This window comes from Pleurodeles waltl, chromosome 3_2, assembly GCF_031143425.1.
Source record: "Pleurodeles waltl isolate 20211129_DDA chromosome 3_2, aPleWal1.hap1.20221129, whole genome shotgun sequence".
NCBI classification, from domain to species: domain Eukaryota; kingdom Metazoa; phylum Chordata; class Amphibia; order Caudata; family Salamandridae; genus Pleurodeles; species Pleurodeles waltl.
Genome location: NC_090441.1, coordinates 124,806,794 through 124,833,301, shown reverse-complemented (window position 1 = coordinate 124,833,301; position 26,508 = coordinate 124,806,794). Strand labels below are relative to the sequence as shown.

The following is a 26,508-nucleotide window of genomic DNA, read 5'->3' as shown; positions in this document are numbered from 1 at the left end:
GATTATGGAGTTAGAAGCACCTGCTCTCCCAAAACTAGGAGTCGAAGAAAGCGCAACCCTAGCTTCCCCTATAACAATAGCTGAAATCAAAACGGCAATACAGGGCATGGCAAAGGGTAAAGTACCGGGAGCAGACGGCCTCCCTTCAGAGTTTTACCAACTATATCAGGACACACGAGCTCCAAAACTCTGCACACTATATACAGAAGCGTGGCATAATAACAGATTACCCCAATCTACTAACAAGGGCATAATGATCCCCTTACTAAAACAGGAAAAACCACCTACGTCCAGTCATACCGACCTCTATCTATGTTGAACCTAGATTACAAAATATTAAGCCGGATATTAGCCAATAGACTTTTACCCTTCATGACCTCATTGATTCACCAGGACCAGTCGGGTTTCATACCACTACGCAGTACGGCACAAAACATTAGACGCTTAATCTCAGTACTTCACTCCGTGCCTTCTACCATACCTCATGCAGCAATAATCTCAATAGACATAGAAAAAGCCTTTGATAGCTTAAAATGGGACTACCTAGAGCAAGTTATGTTAAAACTGGGACTAGGAGAAGGTTTCACTCGCTGGACGAAACTATTATACACAAACCCCACAGCAAGAGTACGCACAGGCAGCATTTTCTCCGAACCTTTCACAGTGGGAAGAGGGACCAGACAAGGCTGCCCACTCTCCCCTCTTTTATTCGCTATAGCGGTAGAACCCCTTGCGCAAACAGCAAGATCCAAAAAATATTTCGAGGGCATCCCTATTAATAACTGGACACACCACATCGCCCCCTACGCAGATGACATGCTACTTTTTCTTAAGAACCTAGATATGGACCTACGAGGGGCGATAGATATGCTAGAAAACTTTGGGACAGCCTCAGGACTCCGGATTAACTGGAGAAAATTCTCCGTGTTCAAAGGCACCCCGAGACCCTCTGACACTAGGGGTTTACCCTGGTCACCGAATACTTTTAAATACCTAGGAGTCAACGTTTATCATTCAGTAGAAGACTTGCTCGAGGGGAACATACATGGAGCAGTTAGGGGAATTAAAGCTTGTATGCTCTTTTGGAGCACCCTACCACTGACGATCTCGGGGAGAGTTGCTCTGCTTAAAATGATAGTATTACCCAGACTATTATATTATTTCTTCACACTCCCACTCATAATTCCGAAGTCAGTATTCAAGAACTTAGGGCCAGATGTAGGTAGAACACAAATTGCGACTTGCAATTTGCGAGTCAGAGCGACTCGCAAATTGCAACTCGCAATTTGCTATGCAGAAAGGTGTCTCAGACACCTTCTGCGACTCGCAATGGGGTAGCAAAGACCCACCTCATTAATATTAATGAGGTGGGTCGCAGTTTGCGACCCCATTGCGAGTCTGGCCACTCACGGGGATGGTGGCCTGCTGGAGACAGCAGACCACCATGTCCGGGACTGCTTTTAAATAAAGCATTTTTTTTTTTCCCATCAGCAGCCCGTTTTCCTTAAAGGAAAACGAGCTGCACTTGGAAAAAAATACCAAAACCTTTTGTTTCGGTTTTTTTCAGAGCAGGCAGTGGTCCATAGGACCACTACCTGCTCTGAAAAAATATTTTTGTGATCATTGACAAAGGGGAAGGGGTCCCATGGGGACCCCTTCCCGTTTGCGAATGAGTTACCATCCACTTCAAGTGGATGGTTACTGCGAGTTGATTTACGACCGCTTTCGCGGTCGCAAATCAACTTACATCGCGTTGCGAGTCGCAAATAGGAAGGGAACACCCCTTCCTATTTGCGAGTCGGAAACGCATTTTGCAAGTCCGTTCCGACTCGCAAAATGCGTTTCTGCATCGCGTGGGGGATTTTGCGCCTCGCAAATGGCGTTTTTCGCTGTTTGCGAGGCGCAAAAGCCTTGCTACATCTGGCCCTTAGATTCTATAATTGCAAGCTCCATATGGGGACCTAGCAGACACAGAATAGCTCTCCACACTCTTCAAAGACCTACCATAGAGGGAGGCTTAGCCGCCCCTAACATAGAAATCTACTATTGGGCGGGACAAGTACAATGGTTGGCAAAATTGATTAATAAACCTCCAGTCGCAACAGATTTACAGATACCATTAAATTGTTCACTAGAAAAAATCTTTCATATTATAGTGAACCCCAGAAAACCAAAATAGCCACTCCCATTGGAGTGGGAAGCGACAAGACACTGCTGGGATCACTACTTAAAACGCTCTCATACAAAGACTCCCTATGCAACTGAAATCCCTCTGGAATCATTGAATTGCCTCCCAGGAATTCAAATCACCAAACAGTCAACAAATTAGCCCCATATAATATATCGAAACTAGGTGACTTATTTCTTAATGGAAAACTTTGCTCTTATGTAGAGCTACAAGATCGATTCGCCCTCCCACCCGGACTGTTCCTCAATCACAGCGCCCTCACTAGAACCATTCAAAAACTGTGGGGCGCAGGACTCTGCGAGCCTCCGATCCACGGGGGTTGCGGCCTCCTCTGCTCTATTGGAGACCAAAGGGGGATCATTTCAGGGGTATATAAATTCATACAGAACAGCACTTGCACCCCACTAAATAAACTCAAGGATAAATGGCAGAAAGATCTTGACACCACATTAGAAGATACCCAATGGGCTAGAATCACATCCCACATCTATGCAGTATCTAGAAACGCAAGATTTAAACTGATAAATGTGTATATTTATCATAGAGCCTATTTAACCCCCCAAATGATAACCAAAATATATAACGCAAATAACTCCTGTTGCCCACGATGCACTGAACTAGCAGCAGACCTAATGCACATGCTATGGAACTGCCCTCAAGTTAACCCGTTCTGGATAGAAGTATTCAAGAAAATAGCTATCTGCACTGAAAGACCACTATCGCCAACCCCAATAGCAGCAATTTTGGGGGACTTCCCTCGCCCTTCGACACATAAAATCTCAAACAAATTCACAGACCTAGCACTGATTTTAGCGAAGAGAGAGATAACCTCACATTGGAAAGACCCAGGTGGTCCGCTAGTAAATAGATGGCAGGATGCATTGGTAAAATGGGCTGAAACAGAGGGCTCAGTGTTATTGAAAGAAGCATTACGGGGCCAAAGAGACAGAGAAAATGCCACTCAATGGGACTCATTGCTGGAAAACTTAAAAACTATAGATGCCCCATCCACGGAAAACAAGTCCACATCGGACTCGCACCCCGAACAGATAACTACAACCACTTCATAAAATATCTCAGAACAACGCTCTACCTCTTGACTTTAGAGATATGTCGTAATAAGATCCTTATTTGATGTAACTAGTGCAAGAAGGGGGGAGGGAGGGGTTATGTAGCTGGGGAATATCTTAAAATGTTTATGTTCATGTTATTACCTTTATAAAAGCAATAAAAGATATATTAAAAAAAAAAATTTCAAAAAACTTTATTAGAGTTTTAAAAAGCCTCCACATGTTAGCCTGTGGGGCTAGTAGCACTACAACGGGGGAAAGCTTTGGCTGCTTTTCTGCACCAGGGCATATAAAATATGTTTTATATTGTCCCTTCTTTTTATACAATGCACTTCACCCTTGGAGCTTCTAGGGCAGACCTTAGGGGTGACTTACAAAATATAAAAAGGTAGTTTTGGACTTAGCAAGTACTGTTAATTCCAAAGACGAATTTGGGAAAAGTTTTACTTAAAACCAGCCTGCAAGGCAGGTCCGGCTGTCATGCTTTAAAATGACACTAAACACCACAGCAGTGTATACTTAAGTGCATTAAGTCCACTGGGCCCCCTAAACCAACATGCCCTACAGTATACTAGGGACTTGTAGGTAGGTTTTCTTGGCAAATTAGAATTACAGCAGTTACTATATACCCTCAGAGGACAGAGCACTGGCTGTGGGCCTGGTAAGCAGAGCCCAATGCACTTTCAGAGTCAGTAACCACCAGCATCAGTCAAAAAATAGGGGTGATCAGGGAAAAATTGATGACTTTCCTACACCTTGCCCCTCTGATAATTTTATATTTTAACTTAGAGATGCCAATTTCGCCAGAAATTTCCTGGGATGGGCCCTTGGCGCTTTTGTCAAAGACCCCACCCAACACGCTTTAATAATCTTACCTCTCCAGTATAGCGCTGAATAAATCTGAATGATTAATGTCCCACTTCAGTTTCTTTGACATTGCGGATTTCCTGTGAGATCTACCATACAGATCAGAACATTTCTCTTTCAATTCTGTTATTTCTTCTTCCAAGTGTGTGTGAGTTGATTGGGACAGTTCCAGATCTTGGCTCAGAGCAGTGATTTCATCCTTGTTTGTGGCTACTCTGTCCTCTATGGCCTGCAGATACGTACTCATGTCAGTCATGGTTACTGAACTTTTTTGAATGAGGCTCTGCAGCTGTGAGGTAAAGATTTCAGTGATTTTCTGATGTAGCTTGGAGGCGCAAGCTTGCAAGTGCTCTTGGAGAGAGGGGCAGCACCACTTGATTTCTACAATACATTTCAGCTTTTGTTCCCTTTTCCATGTTTAGGTTCATTACTTCTTCCTATGCATGTTCCCCCACAACTCTTTAGGGGCCTTATGTGTGGTGTCTGGTTTCAAACCTAGGCATTTAGCTCTACTTCTCACAAACTCGATGCCAAGTGAGAGGATACGGTTAGGCTAGTCCTTAATCAACATTAGCTTTTCTTCAGGGACCCGATGCATGTGCTTACAGTCTTCTCCATGTTACACTCAACATGATGGCTCTTCCGTGTTTCTTTAAAATGTGCTGCTGTCTCGACCAATTTGCTAGACCAGGATTTTCTGAATACCCAAGGGGCAGTGAATGTTGTTGAGCTGCTTACAACTCTTTATAACTTTATTCCACTTTATCCTATGCTGTGATATGTCTGGATTGAAATATGCTTCCACATTTGTTATTTGGCTGCACTCTCCAGGTATTTCAAAACCCCAAACACACCACTCCTTTTTTTCTACCAGAGGGTGGTGATGTAGTTTATGAAGGGTTTGTTTCAAATCTTTCCAACCATACCTATACAATCTTCTGTCTGGTTATAAAAAAAAAAACAATGTGCTAAAAACACTCATGAAAAGGGCATTTGAGCCCATTCAGCGATCCACCACACCATTACTGTCCTGGAAAAAAAATATCTTATCAGCCATCACATTCATCAGAAGCATGGAGGAGATCCAAGAGCTAGCCATTCAACATGACTATCTAAAGTTTGAGAAGTTTAGGGTTTGATTTGCATCAAACCCATGTTAATGAAAAGAAAATCAGGGCAATGTTTTAGCAGATGTGATCCCATAGACATCAGAAGAAAAACTGTCACTGTGCCCTTAAGGGCTCTTCTTTTATCCTATGTCCCATCATACCCCACAGTTAGATTTGTCAGTTCTTTTTCTTGATGCCTTGAAACCGGATCCTGGAGCACTGGGCTCAGTCTTTTCAGCATTTTAGTCAGTGAAAACTTTTGCAAACCTTTCTAATTCACATTCACTCAATTTTCCTGAGGGCTAAGAGTGTTTCTCATTCATTATCAGATAGAACGTTATTCTTCCTGTCAGGATGCTTTTGCTTTTCGATCATTGCCATGTCAGTGAGTAAAGAAGGCCCAGTTAAACCCCCACAACCTCTGTATTGTGTTCCTGCCATGCGTATCATTGCCCTGAACACTTCTGTGTCTGCTAGATGCTCAGAAAAATTCTAAACGACAAATTATGCATCATGGCCTGCAGAAGAGACATCAGGGTGTTACTTCGGGGAGGTCCTGAGGGGTGAGTTCTTCTACCGCAGCTTCTTCACAACCCTTCAAAGACACTCCGACAGTTGGAGAAACAGCCATACAGGAAGAAGCACCATTACTACTTGAAGAAAGGTACAGTAGCAACTTGCTCTCTGTTGAAGACTGGAATGCCACTGAGACATTCTACATTGAAGCATTTATTGATGCCAAAGAACCTCAGGCTTTGACCGTCAACCACCATCGACATCAATACTTTAAACAACAAGGACCAAGGGCCATTCACTGTCAATATCAATACTGCATTCAACTTCAAGGACATCTACTCAGAGGATATTGTTACAATTGTCTTTTGATTGGCTTTGCAATTTGAAGAAAATGGGGATGCCACACATCTCAGACTCAGAGTATTCTAAGACTTACTACTCAACAGGAGAAGAGAGTCCATTGTTTTATCTCTCCCCTGTCTGCAAGGTCACCCTCCTATATTTTTTATCCTGCTTCTCCGGCAGCTCTATCTTCTCCTCATCTATCTAATCACCGGTAATGCCTCAGACTGATACACTCTGCCCTTCAAAAGCTTTTAAAGCAGAGAAGTCCACATAAAAAGGCAAGTTTGCCTTCTAGTCCTCTATCCAGAAGATGATCAAGGTCTCATTCATAAAGCTAAAGGCATTGCAGGTGGAAGTTGAATTATCATGGGTGTATCCAAAATTGCTCTGATTCCTGAACATCTGTTTCTTTGGATTTTTCATCCTTTAGGGATTTTTTTCCAAAATTATCAGACTCTGCTTCTGGTCATGTCTCTCCATTAAGTATTACACCTTTTAATGGGGTTTCCCCATCAGAGCAGCTGAAAACCTAAATATTCATATTCCCTTCCCACACCTACAACATTTGTGATATTTGAGACCCTTTACTACAGACTGTCAAGACCTCTTCTGGCTCTGTTCAGTGGTCTTTTGGAGCCTGTGATCCCAGCCGGATTCTGAAACAGAGCTCCTTTTAGAAGATTCCTTGTTTTGCACCCATAACCTGAATGATTCTTTGGCCTGTGGTGTCAGCTTCAATCTGTCTTTCCAAGACAGTCCTGATATTTAATCCATTGGTCTACTATGAATTGATGGAGAGGTGTCATGAAGAGACGTGCTTTGGTACCAGATAAGGGCACAAAGTCACTGTTTCCATCATGTATGATATCTAGTGTGCCATATGAGATGGATTTTGAAGTGGATGTGTGTCCTGAATTTAAAATGGTATATACTCTGTGCCCTGAAGAAGGCAATTCTCTTTAAGCACCTAAATAATCTAGAACCTGGACAGTAGTTGATGTGGTTTTCCAATAGCTGACCTGACGACCTAGCCAATGTAGAAGGGCTATGGTGGTGTTGAAATCCCATAGGATCTGTTCCTGGATTGTGCTTTTATTAGGCAGTCATCTAGGTATGATAAATGTAAATCCTATGCTTTCTTAAATGAGCTGCCATGCATGCCATGCTTTTGGTGAATGTCCATGGTGCAGATTTCAGCTTTAAGAAAAGCACTTTGAATCAATAATGGGATTTCTCCACAGTAAAACTCTGGAATTCTTTTTATCTTTTCGCATTATGATGATATGCAAATAGGTGTCTTGCAAATCCACTGAACACATACATTCTCTTTTCTTGAGTTGAAGATAAATTTGGTGTAAGAATGCTTGTTTTTTTATGTATTAGTTGGTTTGTGTCAAATACAAGATAGGATACAATTCTTTCTTGAGACCTTACTTGGGAGCCACAAAGTATCTTCAGTGAATGCCCTTCCCTCCATATAATGGAGCAAGAGCTTCTATTGCTTGGTTTGGTAGGAGCAAAGTTACCTACCTTTTTATTTAAAGCATGCAATTGATGTTTTGGTGCACTTTTAGCTTGACTTGTGCGAGGAAGGGATCTGAATTGGATTGTATATCCTCTCTTGATGATTTGCATAAACTCACTTGTCTGAGCAAATTGTTTTCACTCAACAAGGTGATAAGAAACACTGGCTCCCACCAGTATGGTGAACAGAGGAAAGGAAGTGGAGATTTCTTGGTTTGTACTGGTTTTTGGATTTTACAGATGAGGGGAATAGCTGATGTTGCTGCCGAACTCTTCCTCTCGATGCTCTTCTGTAACATGGGCCTTGCTTTTGCTGCCCATATTGGCAATAGGCTAATGGTCAGGACTGAATCTTTGGCCTGTCCACCTAGCAGCAGACTCAAAGGCGATTCTGAGCTCTAATGAATTTCCTCTTTTCCTTGAGCCTCACTGCTGTCAGTGCTTTTTTCTCATCTCATCCTTTCACTTTCATCATGTATGCAGGTGTCAGACAATACTGATCCAGAGAATGGAAGGTTCATTATTTTCAACTGGTGACCGGCTTCACTGTTGTGAAATGCAACATCAGAGAAATCCCATGGCAGAACTGTGTAGCTGCCAAAGTTGCACAGGCCAAAGCAGTACTAACCACCTGTCTGCTAAATATGAGAAAATGGGTCGTTGGTTGGGAGCTGGGATGAGGGGGGCGGGGCGGGTAAAACCATACTCAAGCAATAGCCACAATCCTTGTCAAGGTGAACCACATAAAAAGTCACTCAATTAACCTGTGCTTAACCCTCTGGAAGCTTGGCACAAAGAAGTCATGCTTAACTTCGAGGCAAATAAAAGTGTTTAAGCAGCACCAAACAGTAATTAAGTGAAAAAAAACAAGAAAAATCCCACACCAATTTCGAAAAATAGAGGAAAATGTAATAAATAATTTGATATCAAAATGACTAAAGTCCAATTAGTAGAACTTGAGGATTTCAAAGATTTCAATTAAGTATAGGGCTTAACAGCACAAAGCACCACTTGCAGTTTTCTGATCATGCGAGACTGGTTGAAAGTCACAAGTTTAGCCCGACACTGATAGAGTGAGGGCCAGATACAGAGACCAGGTTAGTCCCGCTGAAAAAAGCTACATTTTAAAGTCTGGTGAGAAGGGTCCAGTTCGCAGTGGAGGAAGCTGCAAAGAGCAGGGAGAGCATTGTTGATGGTTGCTGCTGTAGCATGAAGATCAGGCCAAGAGTCTTAGACCGTAGTCGCTGTGGCGTGAAGATCCTGTCGGGCACCGCGGATGGTCACTGCTGCAGCCTTGCATTGGCGGTCACTGTGGGCTGTTGATGTTGTAGCTTGAAGTGCAGATCTCACACTGCCGGTTGTCAATGGGGGTCGCTTTACAACAAAGAGTGTGGTTCATTGGAGCTTTGCGTTGGGGGTCAACACAGACACCAATATTTTTGTGCGAACAGGTTGCGAAGTGCCTACAACTTAATGATTTCTCCTTTTTTTTCTAATGCCACATCTAGGACCTGAGGGCGCTAGTTGGATATCAGGAACTCACACCAGCAGAGGGCAGCAGGGCTCAGGCAGGTCCAGTGCAGCAGGTCAGCTGAGCAGTTGCAGGGAGTCCTTTGGAGCTTATTGTGTCCCTGTAGCTCAAAAACAGGTGCTAAGTCAGCTGACCCTTGGAGTCCCCCCTTCGCCTTGGATGAAGGGTGGAGGTCCAGTCTCCGCAAGCAAGCAGAGCAGGCCTCACACAGCAGGATGTACCTATGTGGTATCCACAGGTCAAGGAGTGTACATAAGAGTAGGTCTGAGTGTCCACTTTGTCTATCTGGTGCCCATTTTGAAGAGGGAGAAGCATCTGGAGTTTTCTCCCTACAGAGGTATCTGGAATATCCTGCGTCCCTGCCCTGGTCCCAGTCTGTGTGGGAGCATAATAGGCTAGTGTGGAGTCCTTTGTCAGCTGAGCCAGTGCCTTTGAAGTGCAAGTGTGGAAGGTGACAGTTCCTTCCCCCATCCTGCCAACATCCGACCCTCTATTGTGATACTGGTTGGGAGGAATATATAAAGGCAAACTACACCTAGCCATGTGAACCAGGAAACAGCCAAATAGCTAGGACAAGAAAATGCAAATTTTCTGAAAAAAGCATTTTCAGAATAGTGACTTAAAATCTGTCTTTACCATTAAAGTGGGTTTTAAATTTCTCAGACACCAAACATGACTTTCCTACCTGCTCCCAATCAAAACGTTTTGCATATTAAATTCAATAAGGTAGCCCAATGTTATCCTATGGGAGAGGCAGGCCTTGCAATAAGGATTGAAAAGTGAATTTAAGAGTTTTCCACTATCAGGACATGTAAAACATAAAGAACTTCTCAACATTTTAAATGCAATGTACCTTGCCCTGTGGGTTGTTTATGGCCTACCCTAGGCGTAACATATGCATTAAAAATAAAGGTTTAGGCCTGGGAAAAGGTTTATTGGGCCAAGTTCAAACAGCAGTTTAAAACTCTGCTTTTAAACATCAGTAGCCATCATTTGGAAATACTTTTCTCGACTCCACATAGTCTATGGCTGTGTCAATGTTCTTTAAAGTGTATGAGACACTGTTGCAGGTTAACAGTGAGTAAGGAGGATTCCTAGCCTGATGACAAGGAATAGTCAACCACGTGAATCTATGAAATATCCAATGCTTGAAAAACAACCTTTTCTTTCCACAAGAGTCATAATTCCTCAACAGGGCTTGTTTGGTAATTCAGCCTCAATAGGGCTTGTTTGGTAATTCAGCCCACTCCAGAATAGTTTTTTCTGTCTTCAAGGAGACCAAACTCTAGAAGAACAGAAAAGAAAATGTCCAAAAAGAAGGAAAATCCAGGGAAGTTGAGAGAATAAGCAAACTGAAATTGTTAAAAAAGACTGATCTTTAAGCAGAGCTCAGAGGAAGACTCCTGTCACCTGCAGTTGAAAAATAATATATAGTGGCTTATAGGAGCCGTGAAGTTCAGTATATTCTCATCTCATTGTTTGAATTTTAAATCTTTTCTAATGAGGTGATTGAGTTACTAAAGTGAGACTGCTATGAAAATGATACTGTGGGAACTCCCAGCGCGTCAACAGGAAATGATTCAAGCATGGGAATTAATGAAAGATCCAAAGCTGGGGAAATGAGCTTACTTAATGAACATGCCAGGCTGATATCTCTGAACACAAATGGTTAATTTACTAAACATGAGTGCCACAAAAGTAGTGTATTTTTAGATATACTACAATAGCAACACATTTTCAAATGCAAGGGACATTGACATTTGTTTGGGATGATTTTTATGGAGGAGCAGAACTTTACTACTAGGCTGCGAACTATTTTTGGCATATATTTTGACTTTTTTGATGAAATGAACATCAGCATAAATGTCATTGTGCCCTCCTGGTTATACAATTTTTAAACATGACAGAAAATAATTAAAACTTACTGTATCAAACACTAGCATTCTGCAAAGCAGGTGGACAGCTTCATGTGTAGCTTGACTGGACAGAGTGTATAGGACAGGAAGTGATGGCTAGAAAGAAAAATGTAACATGATATAAATTAACATTAGTCTTATTGAGCTGTGTGTTACCCAATACATATTTTGATGTCTAAAACCACTGAGGGTAGAAATGCCTTTTATTACATTTAAGTTACAGACCTACATAAAGGTAAAAAAGCTTCTGCTTTTAAGATGACACTGCACAAAAATGCATTTGTTGCTTGTCAAAGTAATATCCAGAGTTAAGCAAGGTTTACTTCTGTGTAAGGATGAACTACCAGGTGTTGTCGAAGAGAAAAAGGTGCTGGCCAAGATGAATATATTTTTTATGTTACCTACCTGCTAGCCCCAAGTATACCAATCATGGTCTGGCAGAAGAGAGAGAGTGAGAGAGTGAGAGGGGGAGTGAGGGAGAGAGATTCTAGCAAGTAACAGGATACTGTCTCTTTGGCTTGTTAAACAGAACAAGCAGTTGCAATGCAATAGGTCTTGTGTTGCCTGAGTTACACCTATTGGCGTTGTAAATGCATAACTGGACTTTTCTTGCCACATACATTGGTCAACCCTGCAGCATAATTTGGTCCTCGCTTGGTGGTGGTTCCATTGTCCTAGGATCACCAGAGGCTGAGTTATGGGCCAAAATGTTTTATTGCAAAGCTTTCCTGCTGTGCTGGGAGAGCCTCGTCGAGGATTTTGGTGTTTTTCTGTTTAAAATGCGCCAATTTGCATATTTTTCCACTAGTTAAACTTGTATGCAAATGGTACTCATGTAAAGCGCTCCTCCGATCAAGTTTGCGCTATATGAAACTTCCAAAACATAAAAAATAAATAAAAAAGAACCCCTCTTCAGCTTGCAGCCTTTGAGAGCAGACACCACAAAGAAAAAGTGGTATACCCAAAAACAAGGAAGAGAAAGAAACAACATACAGACGTAGAGCACGTAGCGTAGAGGCAAACGAAAAAAGAAAATAGTAGTGCGCCACACTAAGGTATATGGCCGATCGTGCAACAATCCATTTAACAAGGTCAGTCTCCAAGGCGGAACAAAGCAGCCTCAAGGCAGAACAAAGCAGCCTCAAGGCAGAACAAACGTAAAGCATTTCCCTACAAAATCAAGGGACTTTTGAAAGGCAGGCCAAGGAAGGAATGATAGTGATGGGCGTGATGAAAGCCCACAGAAGTGGATTACAACATGTCGAAGACAGAGCATGCCCGCTGCTGAGGCTCGACCTAAAAAACTATTACTCTACTTTTACTCCTACTAGTGGAGCAAAAAGACCCCAAGAGGGAATTCAGGTTAGTTGTTTTTAAAAAGCCTCACCCACTCTATTAGTGGCATGCTTAATCATTCGATCTCATCCTGGTCCCTATAAACCAGGATGGGCTCAACCATATTTCAGGGAGCCTTTTGATTATGCCAAAAATAAAAGTACCACCTGGACACACCAGTTTCCCTTTAATATTAGGCACGCTTGGTATCAGTCAGGTAATGTCTCATACATATACATAGCACACACATGCAGAGTTAATTTGATTGTATTAGAAGCACATATTAGGGCTCTGGTATTGTTAAAGGTTCTACTTCATAGGAAAATGTGGGAGACATGTCCCTGTAGTCACACTTGCGTCAAGGGTGCCATGTAGTTGCTGCACTGGTTTAAAATCCCAGGGAATTCATTTTCCTATGAAGTAGCACTGGAGGGAGGAGGGGGTGGGGGAGGGGGGAATAAAAGTAGGATTAAAGGATACTTTCTGTGTTTATAAATATTTTTGAAACCCATACGTGCTTCTCCTAAGTTTGTTATGACTTTCTGGGATACAATGAAAGAAGATGAGGAGAGAAGCAACAGCGTCAGATTTCTTGGTGACCAGGTCATACCAACCCACAGACTGAAGGGCAGCCTAAACAATGGCAAGAAAGGTTTGTAAAAGTGAGCAAGAGGACTTTTTTGCCATTGATGGTGGATACGTAAAGCATGATCTTCTGCTCTGAAAATTTCCACAGGAATGAGGTATTAAATTATTTGTAATAAAAGGACCTATATAATTGGTAAGATCAGTATGTGGCTTTGGAGTGTCCATTGATTGTCGATAGTGCACCTCAGTGACTTGGGGGAGGATAGCAAAGTAAGGGAGATGCCCTGACGGAAGAGCTTTTAATGGGAAGATGAGTCACCAGAGTGAACAAAGAGGAACCCTGTTTTGGGGATGTTTAATTTTGGAGCAAAGCAGACCTTCCATTTTACCAAATATTAAAAAAATACACTCTGCAGATATCATCCAGGACATCCTGGGGAGAGATTAGAATTGTGTGCAAAGTGATGGATTAAAATATTGAGCCCTGTTAGTCCAAACAACATATTTTCATAATGACAAAATGCACATGGCAGTATCTCGCTCAGCCTAGTAAAGTAGGAGAATTAGGGCTATCTTCAAAGTATGATCACCCAAAAAAATTAAAAAAAACATTCAGGTACAACTGCATATGCTAACGGATCAGTGGAAAGTGGTTCATAGGATCTCATAGCACTATATATAAATGCAAAACTGACAGTTCAACTCCTGGAAAGCAGCCATCTTTTTTGTGCAAGGGGTTCTGAAGCCCGATGGAAAAGATTCAAGTAGACAATTTTTAGAGATGTTATGGTGGATTTGGTTGGTGGCGATCTACATTTGTATCCCAAAAAGGGACATTAAGCGTATACTTTGTGACCTCATGTTAGAGGGGGATTTTAATTTGATTTCTTGAGAGGCTCGGTGATTTGTTCTTGCGGGGAGAACAGGACCAAGCATGTTCACATCATCTCAGGCAGGGAAAAGGCACTATCACTCAGCAGGTATGGGTTTAACACCAACATTACACCACAACTTTGATCTAGCGGCATAACAAATATGCTCTAACACTCCACATAGACATACCAGCACTGCCACTGTAATCATTTAAATGGCTTTAATTTGGGGATTGGGAAGAAACAGTCCTCTATAGGGAAGGAAGAACAGAGTGGGCAGCGACATTTGCAATCTTAAAAAAGGTGTGTCCTGAACACACAATGCATTCTGCACTTGGAGTTTCTGGGTCACCAATTCCCACAACTGTGGCTGGATTTTGCTACACAATATAGTCGATGGACCATCTGTAGGCAGTCCACAGAAGGATATACTAGATTACAGGTACAAAGGAAGCACTTTCTGTTTTAGGGTGGAGTTCTGCCATTGTCAAGGCAGCCAATACCATGAAGCTTATCCTCGTCTGACATTATGCCTGAAAAAGGGAGACACAGAAGCAGGACCAGAAGCTCTTAGATAACCAAGGCCTATTGAAGTGAAAGGTCTGGTCACCTTGATGTAGATATGCTCCTCTACGTCAACCTCACTGTGTGTGTTAACGGCATGTGGATTCTACCTTGCATTGACGTCGATTTATGGTGCTTCCTCACTGGTGATCCAGTCCTTGACAGCGAGCAAGTCCGTGCTGTACCTGGTTTTCCGGGAAAGATGGCGTTTTCTATGTGGACCTTCCACATCACTCAGAGGCAGATGTAAGAGCTCCTCGCTCTGAGGTCTTACCTTGAGACTGTACTTGCTGTTTGCGCTGCTCTTCCTTGCCATAGAGGCTAATCTCATCCTCTCTCAGGGTAGAGTGCAAAACCTTTTGGCAGTGAGGACACTGCGCTGGATGATGACTCGAGGGAAGGCAAAGGATACCGATGCTGTGGGGGTCTGTTTTTGCCTTTTTTCTCCTACAGGAAGGACACCTGTCAAACAGGGAAGGCATGATAAATGCAAAAAAATGCCTCAAAATCCTGCCAGAAAAAGTCTTAAAAGGTAAGAGACAGAAGAAAGACATCGAGTGAACCAGCTTAAATGCAAATTCACAAGTGAATTTTGATGAAAAAAAAAGCATAAAAGGCCAAGTTCAGTGCTCCAGGATCCTGTCACCAGGTACCAGAAAAAAGAACTGAGGCAACTGGCACTTGCTGAGCATGGTGGGATACAGGACACATAATAGCAGCCTATGGGGCTACACTGCCTTTCTATTCTTCATCTCTTACTTTTTCAGTAAAGGGTTTGTGAAAGAGATTTGAGATCTGGTGTAAACATTTAACTCAAATTATACATTGATAGGGGTGTTTCTAAACATTTTCAAAGTACAATCGGAAGAATTACATCACTATAGCCTGTTTGCCTAGGCTGCATATTATGGTCTTTCTTAAATGTATCTACAGGCCTTCCTGAAGAAAGCCAAACGTTTACACTTAAGAAGAGACTATATAAAGAAGTGCTCCAGGATAACCGCATGTGGATGGAACTATTAAAATGCTTATGACTATCAATGGGGATCCCCTACGGGAGAAACCCTCTTTCTACCAGAAATCTCCAGAACTGGTGATGTTTCAGAACTGGTGATTTTTTTTTGCAATAAGAATATGAAAGCAAACACCCTGTAGATGAATTGCTCTGACCCAGTGACACTGATGTAGCCAACGGTAGATTTGATTGGGAGTTAACATTTACAATTTCCCATTTTCTATTCCATTCTCTAGGGATTGAGAAGGCGTCTGAATTCTTGAAAGGGACATTTCTTTCACACCAGAAAGTGATAGGAGTCTGTTCCTGAATGAAAATCAGGAAAAGCCTGTAGCCTCCTTTTTGTAATACGATGTGGGAGTCTTGTTGAAGCAAACCTCTGAGAGTGAGAAGGAGCAGCTAGTGGAGAATATATGAACTTCAGCGAATAGCCAGTTTGCACAAACTATTCAGCTCCCATACATTTCCTGTAATATTTATTCACTATTCCAAATGTCTGCTAATTCTTTCTCCACACCAGGGTGGCGAATGGAAGAAAAGTAACAGAGGAGTCTCTGCTTGGTAGAAGGCTTTCTTGCTCTTACGAAGCTTGATGTCCATCCTGGTATTTAACCGACTTCCTAGGTTGGTAGGACAGCTTCTGCTCCTACTGGTGGTATCACTCTGGCCACTGAGTTTGAACCCTCTGCTGAGAGTAAGGTGATCAAACAGCTTTAACTGTGGAATTGATGTTTATGGTTTTCTTTTTTTTCTTTCCAAGCCAACACTTTAAGGGTCTCTGACTCCATCTTTATGCACTGAATCTTCTCATTAGCATGAGCCAAATAAAGAAGTCACTAAAGAATGCATACTTAAATACATTTTGCTAGACCTCTGGCTTTAATCTAGGCGGATAGCACCAGGATGACCTCATCATGGCCTTGCAATGGCAATAGTTGTGTCTTCCATATACAATTATTTTTTAATATTTATCATCTAAGATTGTACATTCCTTTTCATCATTACACTGTACATTAGTACATTCCTAAAATGACTGCAATACATGTAATTTCTGCTCTGTTAAATTGAGTGGAAGTGTAACCGCTGTGTATCATCAAATAAATGTAAAAAATCTTTTAAAAATGTAACTTTAACTGACAAGTACAAAATATTCCTGTTTAACTAACATACACAACACAGAGCTAAGTGAGATAACGGTTGTCAAATTCCCATATACTCATTCATAGTAGACCTTCACCAGATTTAGTTGTCCAAAAATAATGAAATAGAGTGGCACTCGCGGAAAAACAACGCGTTTATTCTCAAAGGCATTTCTCCGCAGCACTCGCAGAGCGCAGGACGACGGACAGCGGTTATGAGAATGTTACGCTGGTAATGGAAAGGAAGGGAGTAACAACTAATTTTAGATAGTGAGTAATCACTATAAAACGTCTTTTCTTAGGATACGCTCACTTGATTCAAGGGGCATCCATATTAATAATAGCACTGAAACAAACACAAGAAGGTAAGCGAGGTGAACACCACCACACTAATTGTAAGCACAGGACATGGTCAATATAGACAATATCATTTTATTATATAATTCCAGATCACAGATTGCAACTAAATAATCATTTAATAATCACCAGCTAAATACGAATCTCTGCGTATGACACCATCCTTATTAGGATAAGGTATCAGTTAATATATTGTTTTGTAGATAAGGTCTCTTTTGGGCTTCTGGGATTAAGTTTATAGAAATATTCACAAACTTTATTGAGAAAGACTTTCACGGATTGACTGCATGTACAATTAAAGGAATCTATGTATTATGATGGGATGTGTTATGCGGGTTTCGCACAAATTGGTCTTTGCACACAGAAATGGGAAGTTTTGGTATTAGAAGTTGAAAATTTAGAAATGGTCACAGTATTCAGAATCACGGTTTTCACAAAAGAATGGATACTAGCCACATTGAATGGTGAGGGGTTATTTAACAATATATGTATTGTGGAATGTTGTATATTGAATATTGTTTGTTGTAGAGAGTCCTGAGGGAGTCAAAGGGGTATTCCCCAGACGAAAAACGTGTTGACTGGGACGATGTGAATGGACTGTGATATGAACACTTTTTGGACACAAAAACTACTGAGAAGAATAAAGAACACTATGGTTTAACTTAAGGAAGAATATTTCATTTATGGGCAGTTATAATTATCATAATATTGTGTCATAGGATTATTATTGAGTGCCGCTCAATTTCATTATTTTTGGACAACACTGTTTGTTATCTGGGTTGTAGGGGGATTTCCCAGAGAGTAGGCACCGCCTGGATAGTAAATAGTTGGTCCTGTTTTGAGAGGGAGCGCCAATTACCCGACTCAAAATCACCCCTGAAAAGTTTTTGCTTCACCAGATTTAGGCTCTAGTTTTTATACAAGTCGTCCCATTTACTGTATCTTCTCTCCTCCATTCAATCACCTGAGTGCCCGATCTGCTGGCTATGCCTGCATAGGACCGTTTTATGAAATCACTCTGCCATGCTAATACTGATGTTTGACAGACAATCTCCATACCATGACTGTGCGTCCTTTCGGCAAAGCAATAGACAAACTCACAAATCCGTAAGTATTCTTGGTCTTTTTCATAATGGGGCTCATATCTAACAAGCACTGTAATGGGACATGGGTAAGGAGGATAATAATTATTTCTGTGCCACATATGAGCACTACCCTCCAAAACTGGGAAACTATCTGACACCACCAAACCATGTGGTAAAAATGTGCTACCATTTCAATGCACCTGGGACATTTGCTTGAGGTAACTGGATACATATGCCCCATACACTTCATGATTAGGTACATGTGAACAAAATTAAATTGCGTATACCATAATCTGGCATTAGAGGAGATTTTGTTTGTACTTTTTAACAGAGCACAAGCACCTCTCCCATGTGGTAGGGGACATTTTTAGCCCCAGTCTGTTCTCTGACCATCCTTTTAAGTGTCCAACTGCTTTACCAGTTCACTGTATAAAAATGTATTCGACTTTCTCTGTTGACCATGGGTCAATATTACAGTCCACACTGGGTGGGGCTAGGCATGTCCTGCACCATATCCCACATCAGCTTCATCATGTGGATCAGTGCCTTTTACAGTAGGAATTGTCCCACATCATCTCATACCATCAAAACTGCCTCTGTCCTACATTTATCAGATATCAGGTTTTAGGTCTATGCTTTTGGGAAGAGACCATACAGGAAACTGGCGTATATGTAACTGACTAGGGAGCTACATGTGCATACTACTTTCAACCCCATCTGGTTGCTTTCATTAGCATGTTGTCCAGTGTTATATCTGGTATGGCGCCCAGTAGCCATTTCAGCACACTGTGACCTTCCAGTCCTGATATCACATTGTCTTGTTCCATATTAACCCTGTTAACCAACCAGCTCACTGGCCACTGTAACTGAGCTGCAGCATCATACAGTTCATAATTAGGCACCCCTAGACCCACTTCCATCAAGGGGATATATAATTTCGGCAGCACTACTCCATGTTTTCTTAAGGACATAGGTATTGTCTATATTTCTTTCCAGACTTCTTACTTTAATTTCACTGGTACAGCTGCAAATCAGTAGAATATTTCTTTTTGGTAAGCTTCACTAGCTTCTATTATGAATGTGACATCCCCGCCCTCATCTGTTAAGCCATGCGCTATAAATTGTAATGTTAATGCTTGTCTAGCATTCTCAGGAATGTCTATGGTGCTAGCCATACTGTGTACAGGGTAAAGAGATGGAACACCAAGTGGGGAGTAAAGACCTTTTAAAGGTTCGAGCTCGAACAACCTACAGCCTAATTAGGTGCTCCCTGTTCAGCTGAGGAGGATCTCCCCAAGACCAGAGACATCTCCATATAATGGTACTTGGGGTACCTGTTGTATGTGAGACAGTGATAGTCATGGTATCTGTAAATTAGTGCCTAAACACCAACGTTGGTGGCACCATGTCAGTTTGACTCTTGCTCTGGGCAAGACTGCTGGTCTGAGGATGACAGTACTTATGTTTGTAGGTGACTATGCCTGTCCTACAACGAGTCGCACCTGTCGTCCCAACAGTCCTGACTCACAAGGAGCATCTCACCAAAAACCCAAACAGTAAAAGGTGATTTGTGGCAGCCTTTACGCATGGACTCATGAGTGTGACATCTTAGGGAGAGTCGTGGTTGAATGGAGATTACCCTTTTCTCACATGAACAACATGTCCCAATCAAACACAGGCAACAAAGCAGATGTAGTAAAGTTTTCAATAGGTTTTTATTAACAAAACTAATCTACGATAAATTGCATGGGCTGGAATGATAAGGATAATGAACAATGCAAGAAACAAAATTGTGAAATCCAGAGTCATTAATACAAAGACCCCCACCATCTTGCAATAACATGAAGTGACATGAGATATGCAATATGTCCTAATACCCTAGCATGCATGAACCTAATCTCTAACCTAAAGAGAGCTAGGTGTGTTAAACCTAATCAGCCAATGCCATGTCCATGAGAAGAGCCCCCTACCCTTGTTACCTTGGAATGAGGTCTCTAGCTCAGACTCCATAGGGACACAAAGACTGGGTCAGCGTCAAGCCGACATGCAGGAACGATAGCAGCGATGTCATCTGGTCAGAATACCTCTGACTATCTAAGTGAGGTGCATTTATACATATCTGCTCGGGCCCCTGACCTAGGTATATATATACACACACACACACATATACATACATACATACAAACATACAGGTGCTCCTGAAACATGTGGCATTACAGTGAAAGTGAATGAGTGAACTCAAAATGCACCAGTGATATTTATTTACAAATATATACAGGACCATCTGTCAAGGTATATTTCATTCATGAATGACACACACATCTTGTGCACCGCCGATCTTCAACCCAAACAAATTGTAAACAGTCCACATTTAGTATTGTCAATGTTTTGATCCCAGAAGTAACTAAATTACCAATGGGTCGTCATCAGGACCAAGAAAATCTATAGGAGACACTTAACAAAAACTCTTAGGGTGTCTTGAGACCACTCCAAGGCCCTGTGACACGCATGGACCAAAGCACCCTCAGATGCTGTGCGATAACTCAGACCAAAATAAGTATAACTTCCATTTCACTATGTGCCTATATGTCCCATTAATTTGACAGCCAAATAGGGAGTTTCAACTAAAGAAAATCACTAGCATGTCTCGCTCTAAAGAGTCTGCCCCCTCCCTCCTAAAAAAAAAAAAAAAAAAAAATGAAATATTTAGGCTGGGCCCCAGGGCTGAGATCGGGCTGGGGAGGGGGATCCATGCAGGGTTGGCCGCAGGAACTGGTCGCATGCCAGGCCCTGCGGCCAACTCCTGCTGTGCACGGTTGGGTGATTATACGGGTTGGCCAACCCCTGCTGCGCACAGCCTTTAGGGTTGCGAGTTATAGCTACCTTAGGGAAGTATCAAAAATGTCACCATATCAGCATATGTAAAGCAGAACTATTGACTTTAGCAAAAAAACACAAAAAACTATAATCAAATGTATATCTTACTAATTCATACATTGCAATGTTTAATAAAACTGTCATGAAAGAGTTTAATAAAGCATTACGTTGAAAAAAATCTAAATGGCGGCGTCTTTCTTTCAACATTTTTCAGTCCATTAAATGCAGTCATGAAAACAAGAGAGTTCTGGATGCCAGCTGAACAGCCTAGAGCTCAAGCTCGGAGTCCTTAAAAAGAAATATGGTAAGATTTTTTTTTTATTATTTATTTATTTTAACTAGAGGTGCCCCAGTGCCCACCCAGGGTACTCCCCAACATTTTTGACACTGGAAGCCACAGGGGCACGGGTGTAAGAGAGGGGAGGTGGAGTGGTGGCTGGGGAATGTTAAAAAATAAAAATAAAAACTGGGGTGTCCCGGTGCCCACTGGAGCACCCCCCCCGTTTTGTTTTTACAGTGAGGGCTGTGGGAGAGACCCAGGGCCCTCACAGCAGCTGCACTGTCAGCACCTTCCCCTGGTGCGGCAGGAGCCAGCATTGCTCCTATCCAGCAACAGCAGCTTTTCTTCCTGCTCCCGCCGGGCAGAAGCAATTCTATGTTTCCCTGCCTGCAAGAGCACCGAGAAACATTTTAAAGCTCCCACCAGGTGGGAATACAGAACACGTCAAGAGCATGGGCAAGGAAACCACAGAGTCTTGGGGCCCAGGAAATGTCGAGGGGAGGAGGCATGTGCCCCCTCCTCAAAGTTTAAATGGCCCTTGGGGATGGGATTCCTGGGGGCTCAGTGAGGCTCAAGAAGAGAGGGCCACCCCCTTTTAACTGACCTAGCTTAGGTGATGGGGTCCATGGGGCGTCGGTGAGGGGTGCCGCACACCCTCTTCCCAATAAAACACACTGAACCACCTCCTGGACCCTGGCCCACCCTGGGTTTTTCTTTTTTTTAAATCTTTTGGCGAGGGGTTGGGGGTACCACTAACCTGCCCCATTATATATATATATTTTTACTTTTTTTTTTTTTCAGGACAGTTAACGGAGTCCCCGAGTTCTAAAATGGCTTCCATCTTGTCTTTGTTGATGTGGTTGCAGACAATCAGATCTCATCTTCTGATTTGTTGGCTTTGAGTATATTTGTCAGCTTTGAGGATCCGCAGTGGTGCAAAAGATGATTTTTTTTAACCTTCATTGCTCACAAGGTACTGAATGGAATAACACCAAAACTAACAAGCTTTGTCAAAGCCAATAGGTTTCACCTATGCGAGAACTATTGGCTTTGCCAATGTATTTTAGTGATGATGTACAGCAGAGCGGAGTAGAGTGGCATAGCATAGAGTTGTATGGATTAGATTGGCAGAGAGTGGAGTACAGTGGCTTAGAGTGCAGTGGCTTAAAGTGGAGTGGCCGAGAGCAATGCAGTCAAAGCATACATCAGAGTCTTAGTTCAAGTTCCACTGGGCCCTTAATCTCTGAAGAGGAGCTACTCCCATGGGTTTTTATTAATGTTTCACACAGCCACTGCACTGGGGAGCCAAAGTAGAAGAACACAGGGGGAACAATAAATTACACTGTAAATAATGTTAGGGGGCCAAAAAATAATGCTGCAGTGTTCTTTATTTGGAAGGCACGCAGAATCACAGTCACACCTACAGCATAAGAATATACGTATTCTGTGCCACAATGACAGACCTATCTGCGGTCATAGATGAGCTGATTTGCCTACATAGTTGGACGGGGGTTGGGAAGGAAAAGAAGCAATATGGACGAGGATATGGGAGATGGACTGTAAACACAAGCACTTCAAACTTGTGCTTGAACCCAAACAAAAAGTAGCTCCAAAAATGGGAGCAGTGGAGGACACAAGTACTTGGTCCATACTCCAAGGGGAGGGCCATGAGGACATGATGCAGGCATGCCAATAAAAACGGAACAAAGGAAATCAGAGTGATGCTGAAGCTAACAAATGGTAAGATATGGGCAGGCCGTAAGCCCACTGCATGCACATCAAATCTGTTGCAGAGACAGCGCACGCGCGGTCTAGCCAAAACCTAAAATGTGGCCTTCCCGTTTGCAGATCAGGGTAGTTTTAAACTTGCAGATTCTATGTATAGGTCTTTTGCAAGGTATGGGAGCTTGTAAACATTTCTACTTGCTGTAGGCATAGTCTGTGGCGCTATCAAGGAAAATAAACAGTAAACCTCGGCCATCAGACTATAGAAACGTCCTACAAAGAGGCAAAACAGCAGCCCACACACTGACCTTTCAGACGAGCCCTTCTGACACTGCCAGATTGCCCAATAGGCCAGTGCAATGCTGTCAATCAGGGCCTCTGGTGCCACAGCCGGTTCCACATCCCATATTTGGCCCCCAGGTGGAGATCTGATAGATTCTGAGTTCTAGAAGTTCCATAGCTAAATTATGTTCGTCTATCCAAGGTAACAGGAGCCCGCTCGTGTACTGAGCTACAAAACGTCAGAAAGTGCTTTATAGCGCTACAAGAAAGAGGAGCATTTAAAAAAACAAAGACTAGAACTAAAATGCGTTAAAAGCGGCTATTTGTTTCTATCACAATCTCAATCATTGTTCCAAGCTGAAGAAACAAAGTGTGCTCTGAGGTTGCAGGGCATTTCCAGTCAGGAATGACACAGATGTAAGAGGGATGGGAATTGTTAGTGATGCTCTGCACAGCTCTCAGTCTGACATGGTTCTAACAGGGGAACTCAAAAGTACTGATCCTTCTGAATGGTTCAGAGGGTCACAGCAGGAAAGTGGTCTTTATTCAACTATAAACGGCAGTGAAATATTAGCCTGATTCTTTGAAGGCGTTGCGTTGAGAGATATCCCTAGAGTGATGCTGAAGGGAATTGTCTCTGAATTCGCATCAAAGAGAAACACTTCGGAGCCCCCACCGCCTACAAGTCAGGGGATACTTCTGTGAGACAACCCATCGGGGGACATTCACAGGCACACTCCCAGCTGTGTGGCTCTCTCAGAAGACGTGCCCCACCGAGGAACCATGCAAGGCGCCCCACGAAGAGAGGCTCGCAAGAGATGAGACACTTTATTGGGGGCCATGCAAGAGTCAAACTGGTTGTCAGGCTGAACCTTTCAAGCAAAAATATATTTTAGATGAAACACCAAAAGCCTCAGCTTCTCCCTAAATGTAAGTAGTGTAGGGAGAGGATGTGTTGTGACGGCCAGAGGTGCCAGTTTTGGACCTAGGGAATCTTGGGATCGCAATGTTATGATTGAGGATGGTGTAATCCTTGTCAAGCCAGAACAATGGTCACGAAATTACGACGCACTATAGGGAAAGACACCCATGTGGCCAGATATATATAGATTTTTTTTTAAAAGCGCGGGTCTACATTCTTAAAAAAGTGTCAAAACTAGAAAGAAGGATAGAAGAAAAAATCGTAACTCAGAAAATAAAAGAATATATATTGGAGTAGAACATCCACAAGAAATGTAATTATCAACAACACTCCGCCAGTGAGATACAAACAATCATGGCAAGTTAAAAAATAAAGGCTAAGGGCTCCAAGGGTAAAGCAACAGAAATCAAAAACGACAATATCCACCAAGGGGTTATGAAAGATTCACTTTTAGAGTTATAACATGAAATAATGACCTGCAGTGATGAATATCCAATGGGAATATCAATAAACATCAGAACAAGGGACACTTGGATTAAAATTAGACAGGGACGAGGCGTGAATATTCACTTACAGCCATGATACAAAATGGGGGTTGAATTAACTGCAAGAGGGCGTGCAATAGACCGGTAATTTGAAGTATAGCACATAGATATGAATGATGCTCTCTGAGAATGAATTGAAACAAATATGGCTCGAATGTTGAAATAGATTGGGGGGGAGGGAATGAGAGGGTGTGACGGACAATAACAGATCATCACACAAGAAAAAAACCGAGGAAATTAGATGTCATAAAAGCACGTACAAGACTAAGGACATTTGTGTATATTTTATCTGTATCAGTATCTACCATTTTTTTTATATCAGAGTCAAACATTTTTCTTTTCCACACAATGATTATGATTTTGTTTATTTAGTTGACTGAGCACCATACTATGAGCACTTCCCATAAAAACAGAAGTAGTCGGAGAAAAATAAATACATCCGAAAATGGTAACGTAATGGGGAAACTCACAGAAATTCACCAGTTATAGTTAGCAGCAATAACTTTAACTTGCACTCCGACATACACTGGTTATGACCTCACATTTGACATCACTTATGACATCTAAAATGACATCACTGATGGCATCACTTATGACATCTCAAATGACATAATTGATGAAATCACTGATATCATTCAAGGTTCGTTTTCCCCCACATACTGCAGTATAAATTAGTATGGCTTTACACGTAGGATAGTTGACATTAACAATCAAGCACACATATATGGGAATCTCTCATTGAGTACGGTATTCAATCTGTATATTATTAATAGAAAGCAAAAATAAGTGACTCCCAATTCTAAAACTAATGCCCTACTATGGAAAGCTTTAATCATCTGTATCAAACCCCTTCCACCCACCGAACATACATTAAGAAATGAAGTTGATATCAGAGGAAAACTGAGTACTTTAAACAGTGTTTACTCTATGGACAGTGTTAATTCTATTGCACACTGTATGCAAACATTCAAAATCTCATGAGAAATATACCAAAAAGAATTAAAAAGAATCTGATAGGAACACTGTACCTTCTATGCAACAGTGGACAAAAAAGACATTTGCTAAAAATAACCAAGATCTGAAGGTGCTAAAGATCATACTACCCACACGCTTCATACTGCGATTAAAACTTTACAGATGGCAATTTTCTGAAGCAAAACAAGCACACGTAGGTGCGTAGGTTAGTACCTGGTGCACATACTCTTTCATGTGTAGTATTAATTGTCAAGCTGATACAATTCTCTCTAATAACTCAAGGCTCCTTATAAAAGTTATTATCTACTACATAGAGCCTTCCTCCTTTTGGAAACTTTCTGCAGAACCAAAACAGTGTGTGGAGTATAATGAATTCAAGTCAACTGTCACCTGCACACAGAGTTACTCTTGAATGCAAATATTCATAAAGTACTCAATACTTTTACACAGCTATGGTGGATTTAGAGCACATGCGTTTGTAAACACTTACACCGATTAGCTGGACAAAGGTAGAATAACATTAAGTTGAGAAGAACTATGGTAGTTACCCGCCACTATGTAAACTATCAAACAATTAAAACACTCATTGAAAGATGTCATCATTGATGTCATAAATGATGTTGCAGAACATGTCATGAGTGATGTCATATGTGAAGTCATAAGCAGTGCATGGCGAGGGCGCAAGTTATAGTTAGTGCTGCTAACTATAACTGGTGAATTTGTTTTTTTAGTTAAAAACCTTGAGGTTGTCACTGAGAAATTAAACGAAATGTAACATTCATTTAACCCTTGGTGTGTGCGAGCGTGTGTGTGTGTATATGGAAAATGTCACTTACCCAGTGTACATCTGTTCGTGGCATGTTCCGCTGCAGATTCACATG

The 26,508-nt window shown here is 41.9% G+C and overlaps 1 protein-coding gene across 1 annotated transcript in view; it reads right to left on the bottom strand.

Moving 5' to 3' along the window:
* NLK (nemo like kinase) overlaps positions 1 to 26,508 on the bottom strand; it is a 762,154-nt gene that overhangs the window by 149,998 nt on the left and 585,648 nt on the right. Inside the window, exon 8 of the mRNA XM_069226972.1 lies at positions 11,076 to 11,162. Within this exon, the coding sequence (XP_069083073.1) occupies positions 11,076 to 11,162 (87 nt within the window). The remainder of the gene's footprint in view (positions 1 to 11,075; positions 11,163 to 26,508) is intronic.